The sequence below is a fragment of the Gymnoscopelus braueri genome (genome assembly GCF_963280865.1).
Source record: "Gymnoscopelus braueri genome assembly, chromosome: 8".
NCBI lineage: Eukaryota > Metazoa > Chordata > Actinopteri > Myctophiformes > Myctophidae > Gymnoscopelus > Gymnoscopelus braueri.
Window position 1 is genome coordinate 8553636 of NC_137609.1, and position 16928 is coordinate 8570563.

The following is a 16928-nucleotide window of genomic DNA, read 5'->3' on the forward strand; positions in this document are numbered from 1 at the left end:
GGAATACAAGAATGCTCGCCCCCTTTCAAATCCGGCGACCTCGGAACAGTCTTCAGCAGGTATTCCGAAATGTAACCTCAGTAAAACTATGCCTAAAACCTAACCTAATTACTTAACCTCAATAAAACAAATTAAAAAGTACAAGAACCGCTGGGGGCGAGCGGTCCGTGAAAGAAACCGGGGCGAGTGTGTTTTGGGGCGAGCCTTCCTGTTACCGTCATTTGGGGTTACAGGGGATGGCAATTGCCACCCCCTAGCCTTCACATTTAACCAAAAATTATGTTCCTTTTTGCATGTCCTCTTTTTTGTGTGCAAACGAATCTGATTTTAAAATAACATGTCAATTGCATCTCAAGCCACGCCCATGTGCAGTAGCGGTCTTAACTGTAGGCAAGGTTAGGCGACCGCCTGGGGCCCCAAAAGTCAGGAGGCCTCATGAGATATACCCAAATTATTATTTTTTAAATATAAATAAACTGTTTTTCATTCCTTTTGAGGCCCCGCCATGTGAGGTGACATAAGTCACATTTTCGTGTCAGCCATACACTCATGTGTCATGTTTTATTTTCCGTTCTTTAAAAAAAAAATTGCTGATCTACAAGATCACATAACTTGTAGATCAGATGGACCAGCAGGAACAGACGACTGTTGTTCTATTTAGCATGTCACCACTTACAGTATATTAATGCAGTGGCACAGACGTGATGCTGGTCTAATCCATGCTGGTCTAATCCATAAAGCTAATGGGTCAGTTTGGCCAGTCATGAAAGCCGATGCCTACATCTCCCCCAAACACACAGAGAGTCGGTGAGTCCTCCACAGACCCACGGACAGGGACAGACATCAGTGTTTTTTCAGTTCTCAAAACTACTGGTCTGGCTAGAGTCCCACTCAGTAATAAATCAACCACTTAAGCCTGCTTCATACTTAATTGTACGGATGTGTTGCATGATGATGGAAATAGCCTTCTACTACTTCACAACGTGTTGGATAGCACTTATTTTTTAAATGATTTTTAAATGTGCTAAAATGTTTGCCTATAATGACATACACAAAATAGGGATGCCAGATTTAAAGTGGTTGAGACCAAACCCAGGCAATGCTAAAACAGTACAATGTTATTGAGTTTTTATCATGTCATTTTAAATAGCTGTATACAGTATACCTTCACAGTGAACTGTAAAGGAGAATAAAGTGTACAGGCCAATATAGTAATCAATATTGGACAATATTGAGGCTCTATGTAATTTGCCCCAAGACAGGCAGAGTAGTAAAAATGAAGCATATCATATAGAATGGTATACATTTACAAATGTACAGAACTAAAACACGCAGTACTCAGAATTGGCGTGAATATATTCACACCAAGGGGGAAAAAGATTCCACAGTGTTTACAGTGGAATGTTTTAATCTCCAGTGTGGAGACGCTTGTGTTTGTTTAGGCCACCTGAATACCTGAAACTCTTGTCACAATGTTCACAGTGGAAGGGTTTTTCTCCAGTGTGGACACGCTGGTGTCTATTGAGGGATGTTAGCAGACTGAAACTCTTGTCACACCGTTTACAGTGGAAACGTTTTTCTCCAGTGTGGATAAGTTGGTGCTTCTTCAGGTAATCTGACCGACTAAAACTCTTGTCACAATGTTGGCAGTGGAAAGGTTTTTCTCCAGTGTGGATAAACTGGTGTGTCTTCAGGTGACCTGAATGGCTGAAACTCTTGTCACAATGTTTACAGTGGAAAGGTTTTTCTTCAGTGTGGATAAGCTGGTGTCTTTTCAGAGAATTTGACATAGTGAAACTATTGTCACAATGTTTACTGTAGAAGGGTTTTTCTCCAGTGTGGACAAGCTGGTGTCTATTGAGGGCTGATGCCAGACGGAAACTCTTGTCACAATGTTCACAGTGGAAAGGTTTTTCATCACTGTGGATACGCTGATGATACTTGAGAGTATTTGACATCCTGAAACACTTGTTACACTGGTTACATTGGTACGTTTTTTCTCCAGTGTGGACACGCTTGTGTCTATTGAGGACTGATGACTGACGGAAACTCTTGTCACAATGTTCACACCGGAAAGGTTTTTCACCAGTGTGGATATGCTGGTGTCTCTTCAGGTCAACCGAATGAGTGAAACTCTTGTCACAATGTTCACATTGGAAAGGTTTTTCTCCAGTGTGGGTAAGCTGGTGTCTCTTCAGATGACTTGACAAGCTAAAACACTTGTTACACTGGTTACATCGGTAAGGCTTTTCTCCAGTGTGGACACGCTGGTGTCTATTCAGAGAAGTTGAAGTAGTAAAACTCTTCTTACACTGTTTACAGTGGAAAGGTTTATCTCTAGTGTCGATATGCTGGTGTGTCTTCGGGGGACCTGACTCACTGAAACTCTTGTCACACCGTTTATCGTCACCGTCTTCAGTGGTCTCCTCCCAATCATCACTGTCATCAGTGACTTCAGTGTCAGATTCAAGTTTAACTTCGACTTCAGAGCAGTGTGAAGAGATGTCTTCATCATCTTCTTCACGTTTCACTGCTAGTAATGTCAACATTGACTCATCAGCCTCTTCTGGTCTTAGAAGTATCTCCTCCTGTTCCTCTTTAACGTGTGGAGGCTCTGGTTCCTCCTGGAGTAGACTGGGGCTCCTCTCCTGTTCAGGAGAACCCTCCTCTTTACACACAATCATGTGCAGGATGCCTAGGAGCAGAAAAATAACATGTTTGGTGAATACTGGATTCCTAAAATGTTAATAATTTTTTCCATCTTTCAAGTTCCATGAACAAAATGAGCTATTGTCTACTTAAGCCTGGCCTCTCCCCATCCCACACCTCCCACTTGTGCCACCGTTTCCACTACAAGGAATTGGGTATAGGGGTGTCAAAGTGGTACGAAATGAGTGCCTAAAAAGTGCCCACTCCAGGGTAGGTCCGAGCAAGGCGGGGCCAAAGCAGTGGCGTATAACGCTGCTGCTACTGATTGGTCGGAGAATCCACACAGCTGTGTCTGTTAACACGCGGCTGCTATTGATGCCTGTTTGTTTTTATAGTTGTATTTTTGTATCTGTGAGGATGTGTTTAGTGTCTGATGTTAATAATGCGGGTCGAAAAGGCAGAATTTGCTCAGTAAAGCTTAAGCTGCAGTTGAAATCCGGCTTTAACAGGACAGCTAGGCTAAATGCTAGCCCAGCCTAGTCTACATGAAGACCCGTGAGGCGTCTAAAAACGTCGTCCACCACTTTAAAAAATGATTATCGTTAGCGAGCAGCTCCTGTACAGTGTTGCTAGGTTTAGTGAGAAAAACACGAAATCAGGTACATGAAAACAAGTCCAAAAGAAGCGACTAGGCTACGGCTTTTTGAAAATAGCTAACTAGATCTGCTATTTAAAAAAAAAACATTTTAGAAACATTTTAACAACAAATCTTATATGGGGGGTCCCTGGCACAAAATATTTTCAGATGGGGTCTGCGGACAAATACATATCAATTTGGGGGTCCTTGACAAGAAAATGGTAAAGAACCACTGTGTAGGAGCCAATATGGGTGTTTTTGATTTAATTGAAATACAATTCCTTATATGGTGGTGTCATTGCACCGCCAAGTCACAAGGGAGCATATGGCGCATTGGTGGTGGGTCACGTCACCTACTCATTGATATAATGAACACACGTGTGCGACTCCCGGTGTGTTTGGACCCGAGATATGCAACAGTTCTTACTGCACACACCTACGTTAGCGCACACAAGGACATAGGAAAGGAAATATAGGAAATAGTTTAACAGTAATAAGCACAAGGGTGACATTGGGGGTTTATTATTCAAAATCGTGCTAAAAAAATTAACGCATTTTAATCGCACCTATTTTTGCACCGCGGAACGTTTCTCACTGGACGAGTTTCAGACAGACCGATCATAGCAGCGCACCAACAGACGGTGGTTCTCACTTCTCAGACATGACAGACAACAACAAAGTAAACTGCAGCCAGCACAGTGCATGAACATGATGATAATGTTGGCTGGGCAAATCAGAATCTGTAATGGATGCCCCCCCCCCTCCCTACGCGCGCGTTTGTCTCGTTTAGGGGGGGGGGCGGCGGTGCGCTGGTGGGGGGGGGGGTTCCACGATGCGATGCGGATCACATGCGCGTGATTTTTATTAATAATTAATTAAACTACTATAAAACAACAGTAACAACAACACACTCTACCAGCCTCCAGTGGTGGAAAATAGCAGATCTACAAGCTCACAATGTCTTGCGCTTGTAAATCTGCTATTTTTACATGGTTACTGTAATGTTTTATAATAATCAAAATCTACAAAGTAACTAGTAACTAAAGTTTTCAAATAATTGTAGTGGAGTAAAAAGTACAATATTTGCCTCTGAGATATAGTGGAGTTACTGGAGTAGAAGTAAAAGTATTAGAAATTGGAAATACTCGAGAGTCAAGTGCAAATACCTTGAGTACATGTAAGACGTATGCCAAAATCCATTTGAAAAAATAGCTTTTCACTGTTCTCAGGTCAAATATTGATATGCGATTAAAATGTGATTAATTGCAATTAATTTATTACAAAGCCTCTAATTAGATACATTTTTTTAATCGAGTCCCAGTCCTAATATATATTAATATATATATATAATTTTTAATTTTTTTATTTGTCAAAAAGGTTCAAGTACTATATTCTGATAGTAGTCATTAGTACAGAGCGTTTGTTCGGTCACAGGGGTCTCTCCAGCTCTTTAATAAACAGAATACAGTACATTTTCAGGTAGGTGACACATTTTAAGCCAATCAGGACTAATAGTTAGGGAATTTTAGCAATATGTGTGGACCATCTGTGAAAAAAATTACTACCAATAGCTTTCTTCACCAATGTGTTCTTATAGGTGTCTAGAATCACCTCTCAATTAATGTAAACCCAAATCCTCGTGGAAAATCCTGGAGAGCCAATCAAAGTTAAGGAGCCCAGAGGGCTTGGGTGAAAAATATTGAAGTCTAAAATGAACTTGTGAGGTGTCTAACTAGGGGTTTTCAGGGGTGCTGAATCCATTCCAATCATTATTTTTGAGTAAAAATGTCTCCCTGGCCATCTAATATTGGTATATTGGTTATTGTTAGTGTATAATCAGTGTATAATCAATGGTAGAGGATTGGGGTGTTGTTGAATTGATTCTATTCTGAAAAATAAAATAAGAAAATATTGCTAAACACTTGATAAGAGTGTACACGGGATACACTGTCTGCATATGGGGAAGGAGCGGGAGTGTTGCATCCTGGAAAATATGTCTGGACGATTTTAAGGTACGGTAGTTTATCTACTTTTGGCATTTATTTTCCTCTGCTGGCAAAACTTTTGATTACTGTGAATTTAGATGTCAATTTTCTCTAGCCTATTGCTTACATTGAACAACCATTAGTTAAACAATCATGACACTTGTCTTTTAGTAGACAACATGGAAGAGGATTCTGTAGCTTGTGGCTTAAGGTGCTTCATCTGTGGTGGTCCTGAGACTGAGATTCAAAAGCTCTCAAAAGTCACCCAAAAAGGCTATGCACAGATTTTGTCTTATTCTGAGAGTGTGGATGATGCAGCATTAATCAGAAGACTTCATGAGGACTGGAAAAACTGAGATGACCCCAAACTAAGATACCATTTGGAATGCAAAACCGAGCTATACAGTCGTGCAAGAAGTATATCCACTGGATATCGTACGTTTTTTTTCATTGTGATGAAAGTTGCCACTTGCAGATTTCAATCCTATTCTATGTTGTGAGTGACATCATAATTTAATAAAAACTTTAAACATAATCTATTCTTTAGAGCAAGATGAACAAGACCAATGGCCAGACAGGAAGAAAAGACGCAGGGCATTGTCTGGGTCAAGTAGTTCAAGTGCTAGCTGGCACACTTGATCTACCATAATACTTGCATCCTTTGCAATGAAGGTATCAATGTTGGCACATTGAAAAGAAACCCTGGTAAGTCCTTTGTATGTAAGATTCAAATGAATTTTGATAATAGTTTTTCTTGCTCCTCATTGTAGGCTTCCACTCAAAGTCAAATAATTTAATCATGCACATACTGTATGTGGCTACCTTTTATCCAGACAGAGCTTGGCAGTTGTATCGTGCACCTGATAATGTCTACCAGGACCGACTGAAAAGGAGTTTGATGCAGAGAGCAAAGCGACGAGGTGATGACTGGGGGCTTGAAGTCGCTGGTCGCCTGTCTGGTATTATAGATTTGGTGGCAGAAGAGGCAGTATATCATATCCGATGAAGAAGAGACTTTGAGAACCCTGTTACAAAGTCTGAGGTAACATTATATGGATACACAATACAGCTGTACAATACAACTCACATTTCTTATCCTTTATTAGTCCCCCTCATTCCTGGACCCATATCAATCTTGCAGAATAAATTATTTTGAAGTCAAAACGTTCACTATTAAAAATTATATTTCTTCCCTCAGGATAAGAAATGTGAGTTGTATTGTACAGCTGTATTGTGTATCCATATAATGTTACTTCAGACTTGATATATGATATATATGATATACTGCCTCTTCTGCCACCAGGCGACCAGCGACTTCAAGTCCCCAGTCATCACCTCGTCGCTTTGCTCTCTGAATCAAACTCCTTTTCAGTCGGTCCTGGTAGACATTATCAGGTGCACGATACAACTGCCAAGCTCTGTCTGGATAAAAGGTAGCCACATACAGTATGTGCATGATTAAATTATTTGACTTTGAGTGGAAGCCTACAATGAGGAGCAAGAAAAACAATTATCAAAATTCATTTGAATCTTACATACAAAAGACTTACCAGGGTTTCTTTTCAATGTGCCAACATTGATACCTTCATTGCAAAGGATGCAATTATGGTAGATCAAGTGTGCCAGCTAGCACTTGAACTGCTTGACCCAGACAATGCCCTGCGTCTTTTCTTCCTGTCTGGCCGTTGGTCTTGCTCATCTTGCTCTAAAGAATAGATTATGTTTAAAGTTTTTATTAAATTATGATGTCACTCACAACATAGAATAGGATTGAAATCTGCAAGTGGCAACTTTCATCACAATGAAAAAAAACATACGATATCCAGTGGATATACTTCTTGCACGACTGTATAGCTCGGTTTTGCATTCCAAATGGTATCTTAGTTTGGTGTCATCTCAGTTTTTCCAGTCCTCATGAAGTCTTCTGATTAATGCTGCATCATCCACACTCAGAATAAGACAAAATCTGAGCCTTTTTGGGTGACTTTTGAGAGCTTTTGAATCTCAGTCTCAGGACCACCACAGATGAAGAACCTTAAGCCACAAGCTACAGAATCCTCTTCCATGTTGTCTACTAAAATACAAGTGTCATGATTGTTTAACTAATGGTTGTTCAATGTAAGCAATAGGCTAGAGAAAATTGACATCTAAATTCACAGTAATCAAAAGTTTTGCCAGCAGAGGAAAATAAATGCCAAAAAGTAGATAAACTACGTACCTTAAAATCGTCCAGACATATTTTCCAGGATGCAACACTCCTGCTCCTTCCCCATATGCAGACAGTGTATCCCGTGTACACTCTTATCAAGTGTTTAGCAATATTTTCTTATTTTATTTTTCAGAATAGAATCAATTCAACAACACCCCAATCCTCTACCATTGATTATACACTGATTATACACTAACAATAACCAATATACCAATATTAGATGGCCAGGGAGACATTTTTACTCAAAAATAATGGTTGGAATGGATTCAGCACCCCTGAAAACCCCTAGTTAGACACCTCACAAGTTCATTTTAGACTTAAATATTTTTCACCCAAGCCCTCTGGGCTCCTTAACTTTGATTGGCTCTCTAGGATTTTCCACGAGGATTTGGGTTTACATTAATTGAGAGGTGATTCTAGACACCTATAAGAACACATTGGTGAAGAAAGCTATTGGTAGTAAATTTTTTCACAGATGGTCCACACATATTGCTAAAATTCCCTAACTATAAGGAGAGAGCACTGAAAATGCATTTTCAGTTTAATAAAGACCTGGAGAGACATGGGAGACTCCTTTTACTGAACAAACACTCTATAGCAATGAGTACTATCAGAATATAGAGCTATTTAACACAATGTAACCAAAGTAAATCACTTACCCTACCTTTAAGAAACAAGCACAAAAAAAACGCAACCCGCAACTACCAATATTTACAAGCAACTTTGCAGAAAAAGTAGCCCAATGTCGCTTATAATAAGGGACCAGTCGAAATTTACATAAGGGGGGGCATGGAGGAAAATAGGGGAGGGTCATGCCTTTCTAATTTTGGTCCAAGGGAGGGTCAGCTAATTTTACTTTGAATCCAAGGGAGGGTCATGCAATTTTGAATTGATAAAATAGTCCGTTTTTTATATACCTTTTTAGTACAGCAGAACAGTGGTCAATGACCCCTCTCCATTTCAAAGGATACAAAGAATTCAAATCAAGTAACACCTTGTCTATTTAGAATCAATGACGGTCGTTAACAAGCCATCAACGCACAGCGAGTGTGAACGACCCAGTCAAATCTATTCAGCGTCTTAACGATGGTGGTTGAACAATTAAGCAAAACTTCAACAGGCGTTATTGGAGAGATGCATTATAAATAGGCCTACTATAACTGGATATTCATAATCATTTGAAGTAATTCTGTGCATGTGATTAATGTGGATCTATATGGACAGTGTATAGATGCCTATAGCTCCACAAGTAAAACCAGAAGCATCAGGCCATAATTGATAGCCTAATTTGTTTTATGTAGGCAACAGTGTAGTTGTAGTCACTGTAGTTGATAATTAAAAGGGCAGAGTGACAAAAGTTTTAAACTACTGGTTACCAAATATTCAACTTTCTTCAATCTGACCAGGATTCAATGGGTTTCCCACATGTAAGATGAGAACACTATCCATTCTGCTACCACTACTACAGATACACTGTGCATTTAGCAAGACTGACTACACTACAGCAATGTTCTAATCAATGTGGAAAGCAAAACATTGGACATATCAGTTTTAAATGTCATGTTGTATTTGATGGGGAGGGTTAGGGGTGTCAAGAATTTCACAATACGATACATGATGTTGGGCATGATATCGATATGATATATTATTAATGTTCTTTTCTCATGTATCATCAACATTGGCCATCATCTTATAAATAACGTTATAAAGCAAGTTAGAAACAATTACAAAGTGCTTTGTACACAAATAAATACATTTGTGCAAGCTTAATGGAGAAGTGAAGTTCTCACTAACTATAAACCCATTGTTTCAGAGGACAGATAGACACTAATATAACAAATATAATATAATATAAGACTGCATAACTATAAATTCCACAAACCTCATATTTTTGTCATCTGGACTTTACCAACCAAGTGCAGCCTAGTTATTTCCAACAGCTAAAAAACATCTATAATACCAGATACAGTATAATACAATCTTAGATTAGATGTAGGCCTATTTGAGAGTGCAGATGCATGTCACATTAACGAGCGTCAACGAGCATCAGCTGACACACAACACCTCCCCTCTGCAGTGCTTTAAACTGAAAGTGACTGACTGGAGTCCGTTTCATTTCTCTCCAAAATACCTTGAATATGATGGAGGACATGATTAATAATTACTATGATTATGATAAGCTTTACATTTCATATCATACAGTAAAAACTCCTAACTTTCACCGGCAAAAAAAAAGAAAGTGTTTTTTTTTTTATTAAAAAAACAATTAAAAAAATATTACGATACAGTATGACATCATGACAATACCTATCATCACATTTTAATACCACGATAGGCTATATCGTGACACAATATATCGTGACACTTCTAGGCGGGGAGGGTTACTCTTTTTTTTGTAATCACTTGGGGAGGGTCATTGATTTATTTTTTTTGTCAAAGGGAGGGTCATGGCATTTTAGATCAGGGCACATACATTTCCTCCATGCCCCCCCTTATGTAAATTTCAACTGGTCCCTAAGCGGACATGGCAACACTGCTCCCGTAGTGTTTACAGAGACCCAGTGTTGAAGAAAGGTGCGTCGATTGATTCCCTCCAGGAGGGGAGGCGGGGGGGGGGGGGGGGGGGGTAGTGCGAGGGGATACTTTATTGTAATGGAAACGGTAGATATTTTGATGCGGTGCCGTGTCGTGTCCTGTCGGGCTAAAGCTGCAGTCGGAAAGCGACTTTAGATTACCAGTTACTAACTAAAGGTTATTACAGATGTTTCTGGAAATTGAAGTCCTGAAAAAAAAATCAGGCTTCAAAGTTTTGGCAAGATTTTAGCAAGATTATAGCAAAATATATATTCAAAAAAGTAATCTGAATTGATTTATTCTGTTACTTTACCCAACAAATGAATATTTGGTGTTAAAGCAAATATTTAATTTGAATTATTAAACAATATTAAAACACAATACTTCACATGTGTGAGCTCTGATTTGGGAGTAAATTAGACCGTAGGCCAAGCCGTATATAACAGGTATGTCTGTCTGTCTGTAGGCCTATATGTAGAGTCTGTCACTTCAAGTAGACCAATCACAGCTCATGCCACTAAGTGCATGACGTTATGAAACAGAGCCATCTCCAGACATGACAACTTGACATTTCTGGTGAAAGGTTTGGAAGTAGTTTGAAATCTATGTAAACAGATTTTTATGACGTGACTCTGTATGTCTAGACATATTTGGTTTTATTGTTTTTACATTGTTATTATATAGTGTACATTTTATATTGTGACAGCCCTACAGAACAGAAAATATGAAAGAAAGAATGAGAACATGAAACTTACTGAGGTGTGGGTGTTCAGGTTCAATATAAATGTCCCTAGCTGACTTTGGAGAGTTCATCTTCACCTGCAGTCTTGAATCCACAGATTGGTCTGAAATGAAGGAATTGAAAAAAATACTTTAATAACTGGAGACCTCAACAATATTATTTGCAGAAGGTAAAATAAATTGGCCTAAACCCAACAAAGATGCAAAGATTATGGGATGTATATGTTAGGGAAGAGATCACACATAATCCAAGATTACACAAGGAAACATGTGTTAAACTAGAAAAAAAAGTGCTCCTCTTTTTACCGCCAGGTCAGGTAGGTTGTGGGCCAGCAATGTTAGGAATTCGCCAATCACGATGGAATATGAAAAATCAGACGGATCCGTCTTGATCACTTGACTATAGAGATCATGTGTACCGATTTAAATAATGTTTGGACAAAATTTGTGGGAGTAATATTTAAAAAAAGGTTTCGCAAAAATCGGCCTCCTGGTGGCGCTATAATGTTAAAAGGGTGGCATTTGTTCCTCAAAGTAGTGCGAATGTGCGTGCATAGTTTCACCGCAATCAGATGCTGCGTTCATGATTTGTGGCAGTTTGTTCAAACCGAGCCAGGAAAATCTGAAGGAGTAATATAAAAAAAAAAGGTTTTACATAAGTCGGCCTCCTGGCTATAAAAGGTAGAAAAATGCAGGGCAAAGGTTTTTCCTTGGCCTCTAGGGAGTGTGCATACAAAGTTTTACACAGATCGGTGCAGTTATAGGTAGAAACACGAATCGACCTGTTATAGCGCCACCATGAGGCTGATTAAAAAAATTGTGGCATTTCTTCCTCTGCCTAGTGGGAATGTGCGTGCAAAATTTCATGGAAATCTTACGCTATATTCATGATTTGAGGCATTCTGTTCAAAACGGAGCACTCCTGCAAACTTTGTAAGCCAATCTTAGACAATCAGAATGGAATATGAAAAATCTGAAAGACAAGTTTTGTTTTATGACTATAGAGATACTGTGTACCGATTTGCGTGATGTTTGGACAAATCTGTCAAGAAATGTGTTTTACCAAAATCGGTCTCCTGGTGGCGCTATAACAGGCCCATGTGAAAAATTTGGTGCAGAGGTTTTTTCTCTGGCATCCAGGGAGTGTGTGTGCACAGTTTCGCTGCGATCAAGCCAACAGTACCGGAGATTAGCTGTACAAAGACAGAATGTGAATAAGGTGAAAGTAGCCCTGCCCATCTGTTTTGAATGACTGCAACCAAGCATCATTATATGTCCACCCCAACACCAATTATACCCCCCACCATTACACCATTTATAACCCCACCCTCCCAAACAAGAGAGTACTATAGGGCTGTATGGATTTTGATGTGTCATAATGAGTTGTAGGAATGGTTTGATTTAAAACAGAGGAAGCACAGGGTGTATAAAATCTTAGTTAAAACATTGGGCTGTGACCAGTGGTGTGTTCTAGATTTTTTTGGAGGGCATACTATAACTAATTCCCTCCCTAGTCCCTCCCACACGCACGGCACGCGCACATGCGCATGACATGTATATAATTCATTAATGCAAAAATTGTGTGTCGCGCGTGTATGTGGCCGGCACAGCATCGGCCCAGTCAGGCCCAGTTTCGCAGTGTTCCGTTTCGTTGTGTATGACGTTTGTTTGGAACAGCGTGAAGCTGATAGTGGTCGAGTAGCATGGCGCTGTTGGCATTGCACGATCATTATGACCTCAGCACCTCAGCTAAAAACAGGCAGGCCATAGTATAAAAATCACACCCAGTGTGAAGTGGGCGGTGTGGTCATCACAGTGGTCATCATAGTGATGGAAGCTCACTTCAAAAAATAAATACATTTATTGAAAAGAATCTTTATTGGTCATCATAGTGATGGAAGCTCACTTCCCAAAGAAAATGATTTTTGGAAGTCCATAATCTTATTTATAGGTTCCTCCAAAAATAGCCAATCTACAAGCTTACAACACGTCGTGATCTTGTAGATCGTCTATTTTTGCGACATTTGTGTCATTTGTGTCCCACTGTCCCACACGAATAAATAGTAGGGCATTAAATATGGAGCTACAAGGTTTCTGCCCCACAGTGACGATATGGATTTACAAGCTAAAGAAGCTACACGTTTGCATCTCAGTGATTATGTGGAGATTGGCCACTGTAATGCTGTAAAACATTGATGTCATATAAGGTTACATTAGTGACATAATCAACATGTAGGCTATTGCTGCTGTTACTAGTTGGGTAACAGGATAGGTGGGCACCAAAACATTCTAGGCACTAGGGACAACTGGGCACCTTGGACGAGTGGGCACTAGGGACATGTGGGCACCTGGATGAGTGAGCACTTAGGGGTGGAGAAGACTGGGCACTAGGAAGAGTGGACACCGGGATAACTGGGCAGTAGGAAGAGTGGACACTAGGGAAATGTGGGCACTAGGAAGAGTGGGCACTAGGTGCACTGCCTGTGAGATTGAATACTCAAAATGGCACGCCGAGTGAACGAGTGTGAGCGCTTTGAGCCCTATATGTGCAATTCCACCATGTGTCAGAACACAAAAATATCAATGCACACATTAGAAGGGAGTAGACTATATGCAATATATGGCCAATATATTGACAGACATATACACCCTTTGACCATTTATAAGTGTCCTTACTTTTTTGTGGTATTTTACCATTTTCTGATTATGCTCTAGTTTTTAACAGTAGCCTACTGCTATTTTGGCAAGTACACTTATCACTACTAGTATATATTGTACCTCAAAACTCTGTTATAATGTACTTTTGACCTCAGTACTATTTTGGCAAATAAACGCTTATATTGTACTTTTGACCTCGTTGTTGTGTTGTGTTTGGGGGTTTAAAGAACAGTGGGTTAAATATCACTTACCAACAATAAAGCAGCAATGTAAAGTTAAAAACAAACACTTATGGACACGAATCCTGATTCAGGTGGCCACCTTTCCTGGTGCCCACTCTTCCTAGTGCCCAGTTTTCTCCACCCCTAAACCTTAGGCCATATTTTTGGGATGACTGGGCACTAGGAAGAGTGGGCACTTAGGACCTAAGTGCCCACTCTTCCTAGTGCCCAGTCATCCCAAAATTAAGGCCCCCAGATGTCCCTATAGTGCCCACCTATTCTGTATCCACTAGTTGCGATGTGTTTTGATCACATTTAATCTAATATATCAAGTAAGAGCAATTAGATATGTTCCATCTTAAATGATGATTCACAAAGACAAATGTAGCCTTGGGCCTAGCCCCATTTAGAACCTCTCCCTCCGCTATGTAGCTCCGAGATGAGGTCCTACGTGGCCCGGTGCCGTTTGAGCAGGACATTTTCGAACATTTTCGAATATGTTTAACTTAAAACATCTGAGAGCATTTCAGAAAACCTTTACTTTTTGGATACGATGTGCAGAAAGGGGTAAGAGACATGTAAAGTGGAAAATATTCGAAAATGTCCTGCTCAAACGGCACGGACAAACGTGGAACCTCATATCGGAGGGACTGGAGAGTTCCGATAGGAGCTACCTTGGATCTAGCCCTAGAATGTCTGTGATCTTACATACATTTCAAGTATTCCAAATACACAGTCATAGATCTCTCTCGGTCCCCCACTGTGTAGTGCCCATCTGCGCGGCCATAAAAGTGCTCTAAACTCCGTCTGTACTCACCCAATAATTAATTCCTAAGACGGGGAGTCATATTTTGTCCTCTAGTTTCATATCCATGTGAAAGTTCTGCCAGAAAACGTGTGTTTAGTCAAATATCTCCACTTATTCACGAGCTGCACACGGACGACTTCTGTACGACGCGAGGGGCCAGGAATGATTGCAGCACTGAATATACGTAACTTCCTTTAGGACGCACAAATGTTTGGGACACACAATTGGCAGGTGATGATTCATTACCCCGCAACAATCACAAGCACCTGTCAATTGTGTGTCCCAAACATTTGTGCGTCCTAAAGGAAGTTACGTATATTCAGTGCTGCAATCATTCCTGGCCCCTCGCGTCGTACAGAAGTCGTCCGTGTGCAGCTCGTGAATAAGTGGAGATATTTGACTAAACACACGTTTTCTGGCAGAACTTTCACATGGATATGAAACTAGAGGACAAAATATGACTCCACGTCTTAGGAATTAATTATTGGGTGAGTACAGACGGAGTTTAGAGCACTTTTATGGCCGCGCAGATGGGCACTACACAGTGGGGGACCGAGAGAGATCTATGACTGTGTATTTGGAATACTTGAAATGTATGTAAGATCACAGACATTCTAGGGCTACCTTGGATCAAGACTATCTGCACTATCATAGATGTATTTGCTCGATTTTGACATTTGCATACGAAAGTAAAAGTCAGACTCGATCAAATACATCTATGATAGTCTTGATCTAGCTCTGATCATAGCCTAGAGTGGAGACAAATGGATGAAACAGAACATGAATGAGTAGCTGTAGTATACAACCCTCGTAGACGTATTTATGATTCTGACGTCTTCAAGACGTCAGAATCATAAATACGTCTACGAGGGTTGTATTCTACAGCTAATGAATGAGTTGATCTTTACCTGCTGTGTTTCAGTGGTTGAGCTGCTAACAAACGTCCTCCTGCTGCTTAACGACGACACTGTTTAGAAGCGTTTTCTTTGTAATTTAAAATGTCAACAGTCAGTCAACAACACGTTGTTTTCACTAATATCATCACCTCTGATAAAGAGACGCGTCCAGAGAGACGTTTTGAGGCTGAAGCTGTAGGAGAATAAATGATAATAAATTATGCTTTTTCAGCGTTTCTCTCCTACATTCAGCTCAGAAAAACAAACACAACACTGCATTGTGGGTATGTTCCTCTTCTTCTGAGTTTCTGGCAGACTAGACGCGAGGTTGACGTATTGCTGCCCCCCACTGTTGAAATTTGGTAGGGCCCATTGTGTATCTACAAGGTAAAACACAAGGTAACACACGGACAAACGTGTCCGTGGCAAGACTCCCCCCCCCCCCCCCCCATTAGGTTTCATTCATACAACCTGTAAGCTGATTGTATGACATTCTGTATAGTTGGGTTATGTATCTGTCCGTCTCTTATATGTCATCATGATTTGTGTGCGTGGGCCGTGGGAACTCATTTTAAACAAGCTTAGTGCTTTATGAGTTATCCAGTTTTTAGTAGAACTTGTATTGTGAATTGCACTTCCATGTACTGTTTCTCATGTATTACTAAATAAAGTACATGAATCAATCACATGTCTATATGTCCGTGGCACAAAAAATATAGCCTACTGTAGCCTATATATGTTCTCCATTATAATGTAAAAACATATAAAAAGTTCGAATAACTGGAATGGTGACTCGTAAAGTAACATGCTCATTAATATGTGCAGGAGATTTGTAGTATTGCACATGGTACCTGTACACAATTGCATGAGGTGAAGACAACAAGATTGCTAATAGCTGCCTCAATTCTGTGAAAATAGCAAAATTGTGTGTTCAATCCTTTGGAGAAAACTTTTTTTTTTTTTACAACGGAGTGTATGTGGTGTGGTCAGACAATTACATAATTTGGCATGCGAGGGACTACAGTGAAAAAAATTTGCAGGAAAAGAGCAGAAACAGAAGGCATATCTGTTCAGAAGGAGCTATTTGCTTTGCTACCAAGGCAAAGGATGGCAGAACTGGTAAAGCGGTTTGTCGTTAGTTGAGAGACAGTGTTCCAAAGTGTCCACTAATGACAATAACAACTATAATAACACTAAACAATCATAATCCATGGAAACCATCCATCGACAGCCTGAGTCCCTCTCCAACCGAAAAGTTAGCTCACCTCTGTTCAAAGTTGGGTGCCTTCTCTTTAAATACTCGCCTCTGAAATCAACTACATTTCTTTCCCTATAGTCATGTATTGTATCTGTTAAAAACTAATACATTGATTAGTCTTTACAATATCTGTGCTTTCATAGTTTCTGATTAAAACAGGCCTCTGGCCTCACGTATTTAGAACTACAGTATGCGTTTTCTCTTAAAGGGGAAGACCACTCATTTTCAACATTGAACTATGTCTTTAATATACCTTAGAGCTGTTGTGTGGAAATAAGAAACCCCCCCCCCC

At 40.0% G+C, this 16928-nt stretch overlaps 1 protein-coding gene across 2 annotated transcripts; it reads right to left on the reverse strand.

Moving 5' to 3' along the window:
- Positions 1-1194: 1194 nt before the first annotated feature.
- LOC308089984 (uncharacterized protein) lies at positions 1195-15615 on the reverse strand. 2 transcript variants are annotated; one of them, XM_080434984.1, is made up of 3 exons: positions 15391-15615; positions 10810-10899; positions 1195-2695 (listed from the first exon to the last, which is right to left on the reverse strand). In XM_080434984.1, exons 2-3 carry the CDS (start codon positions 10865-10867, stop codon positions 1407-1409), a joined length of 1347 nt encoding a protein of 448 aa, XP_080291110.1. In that variant the 5' UTR covers positions 10868-10899; positions 15391-15615; the 3' UTR covers positions 1195-1406. The 2 variants fall into 2 exon arrangements, with proteins under 2 accessions (XP_080291110.1, XP_080291111.1); XM_080434985.1 differs by lacking the exon at positions 10810-10899.
- Between the last annotated feature and the right edge of the window lie 1313 nt (positions 15616-16928).

Coding starts and splice junctions, on each gene's coding strand:
- LOC308089984 (XM_080434984.1), bottom strand. CDS start 10,867: ATGAACTCTCCAAAGTCAGCTAGGGACATTTATATTGAACCTGAACAC. Junction 2,696..10,809: donor ACCTGAACACCCACACCTCA/GTAAGTTTCATG, acceptor TTCTGCTCCTAG/GCATCCTGCACATGATTGTG.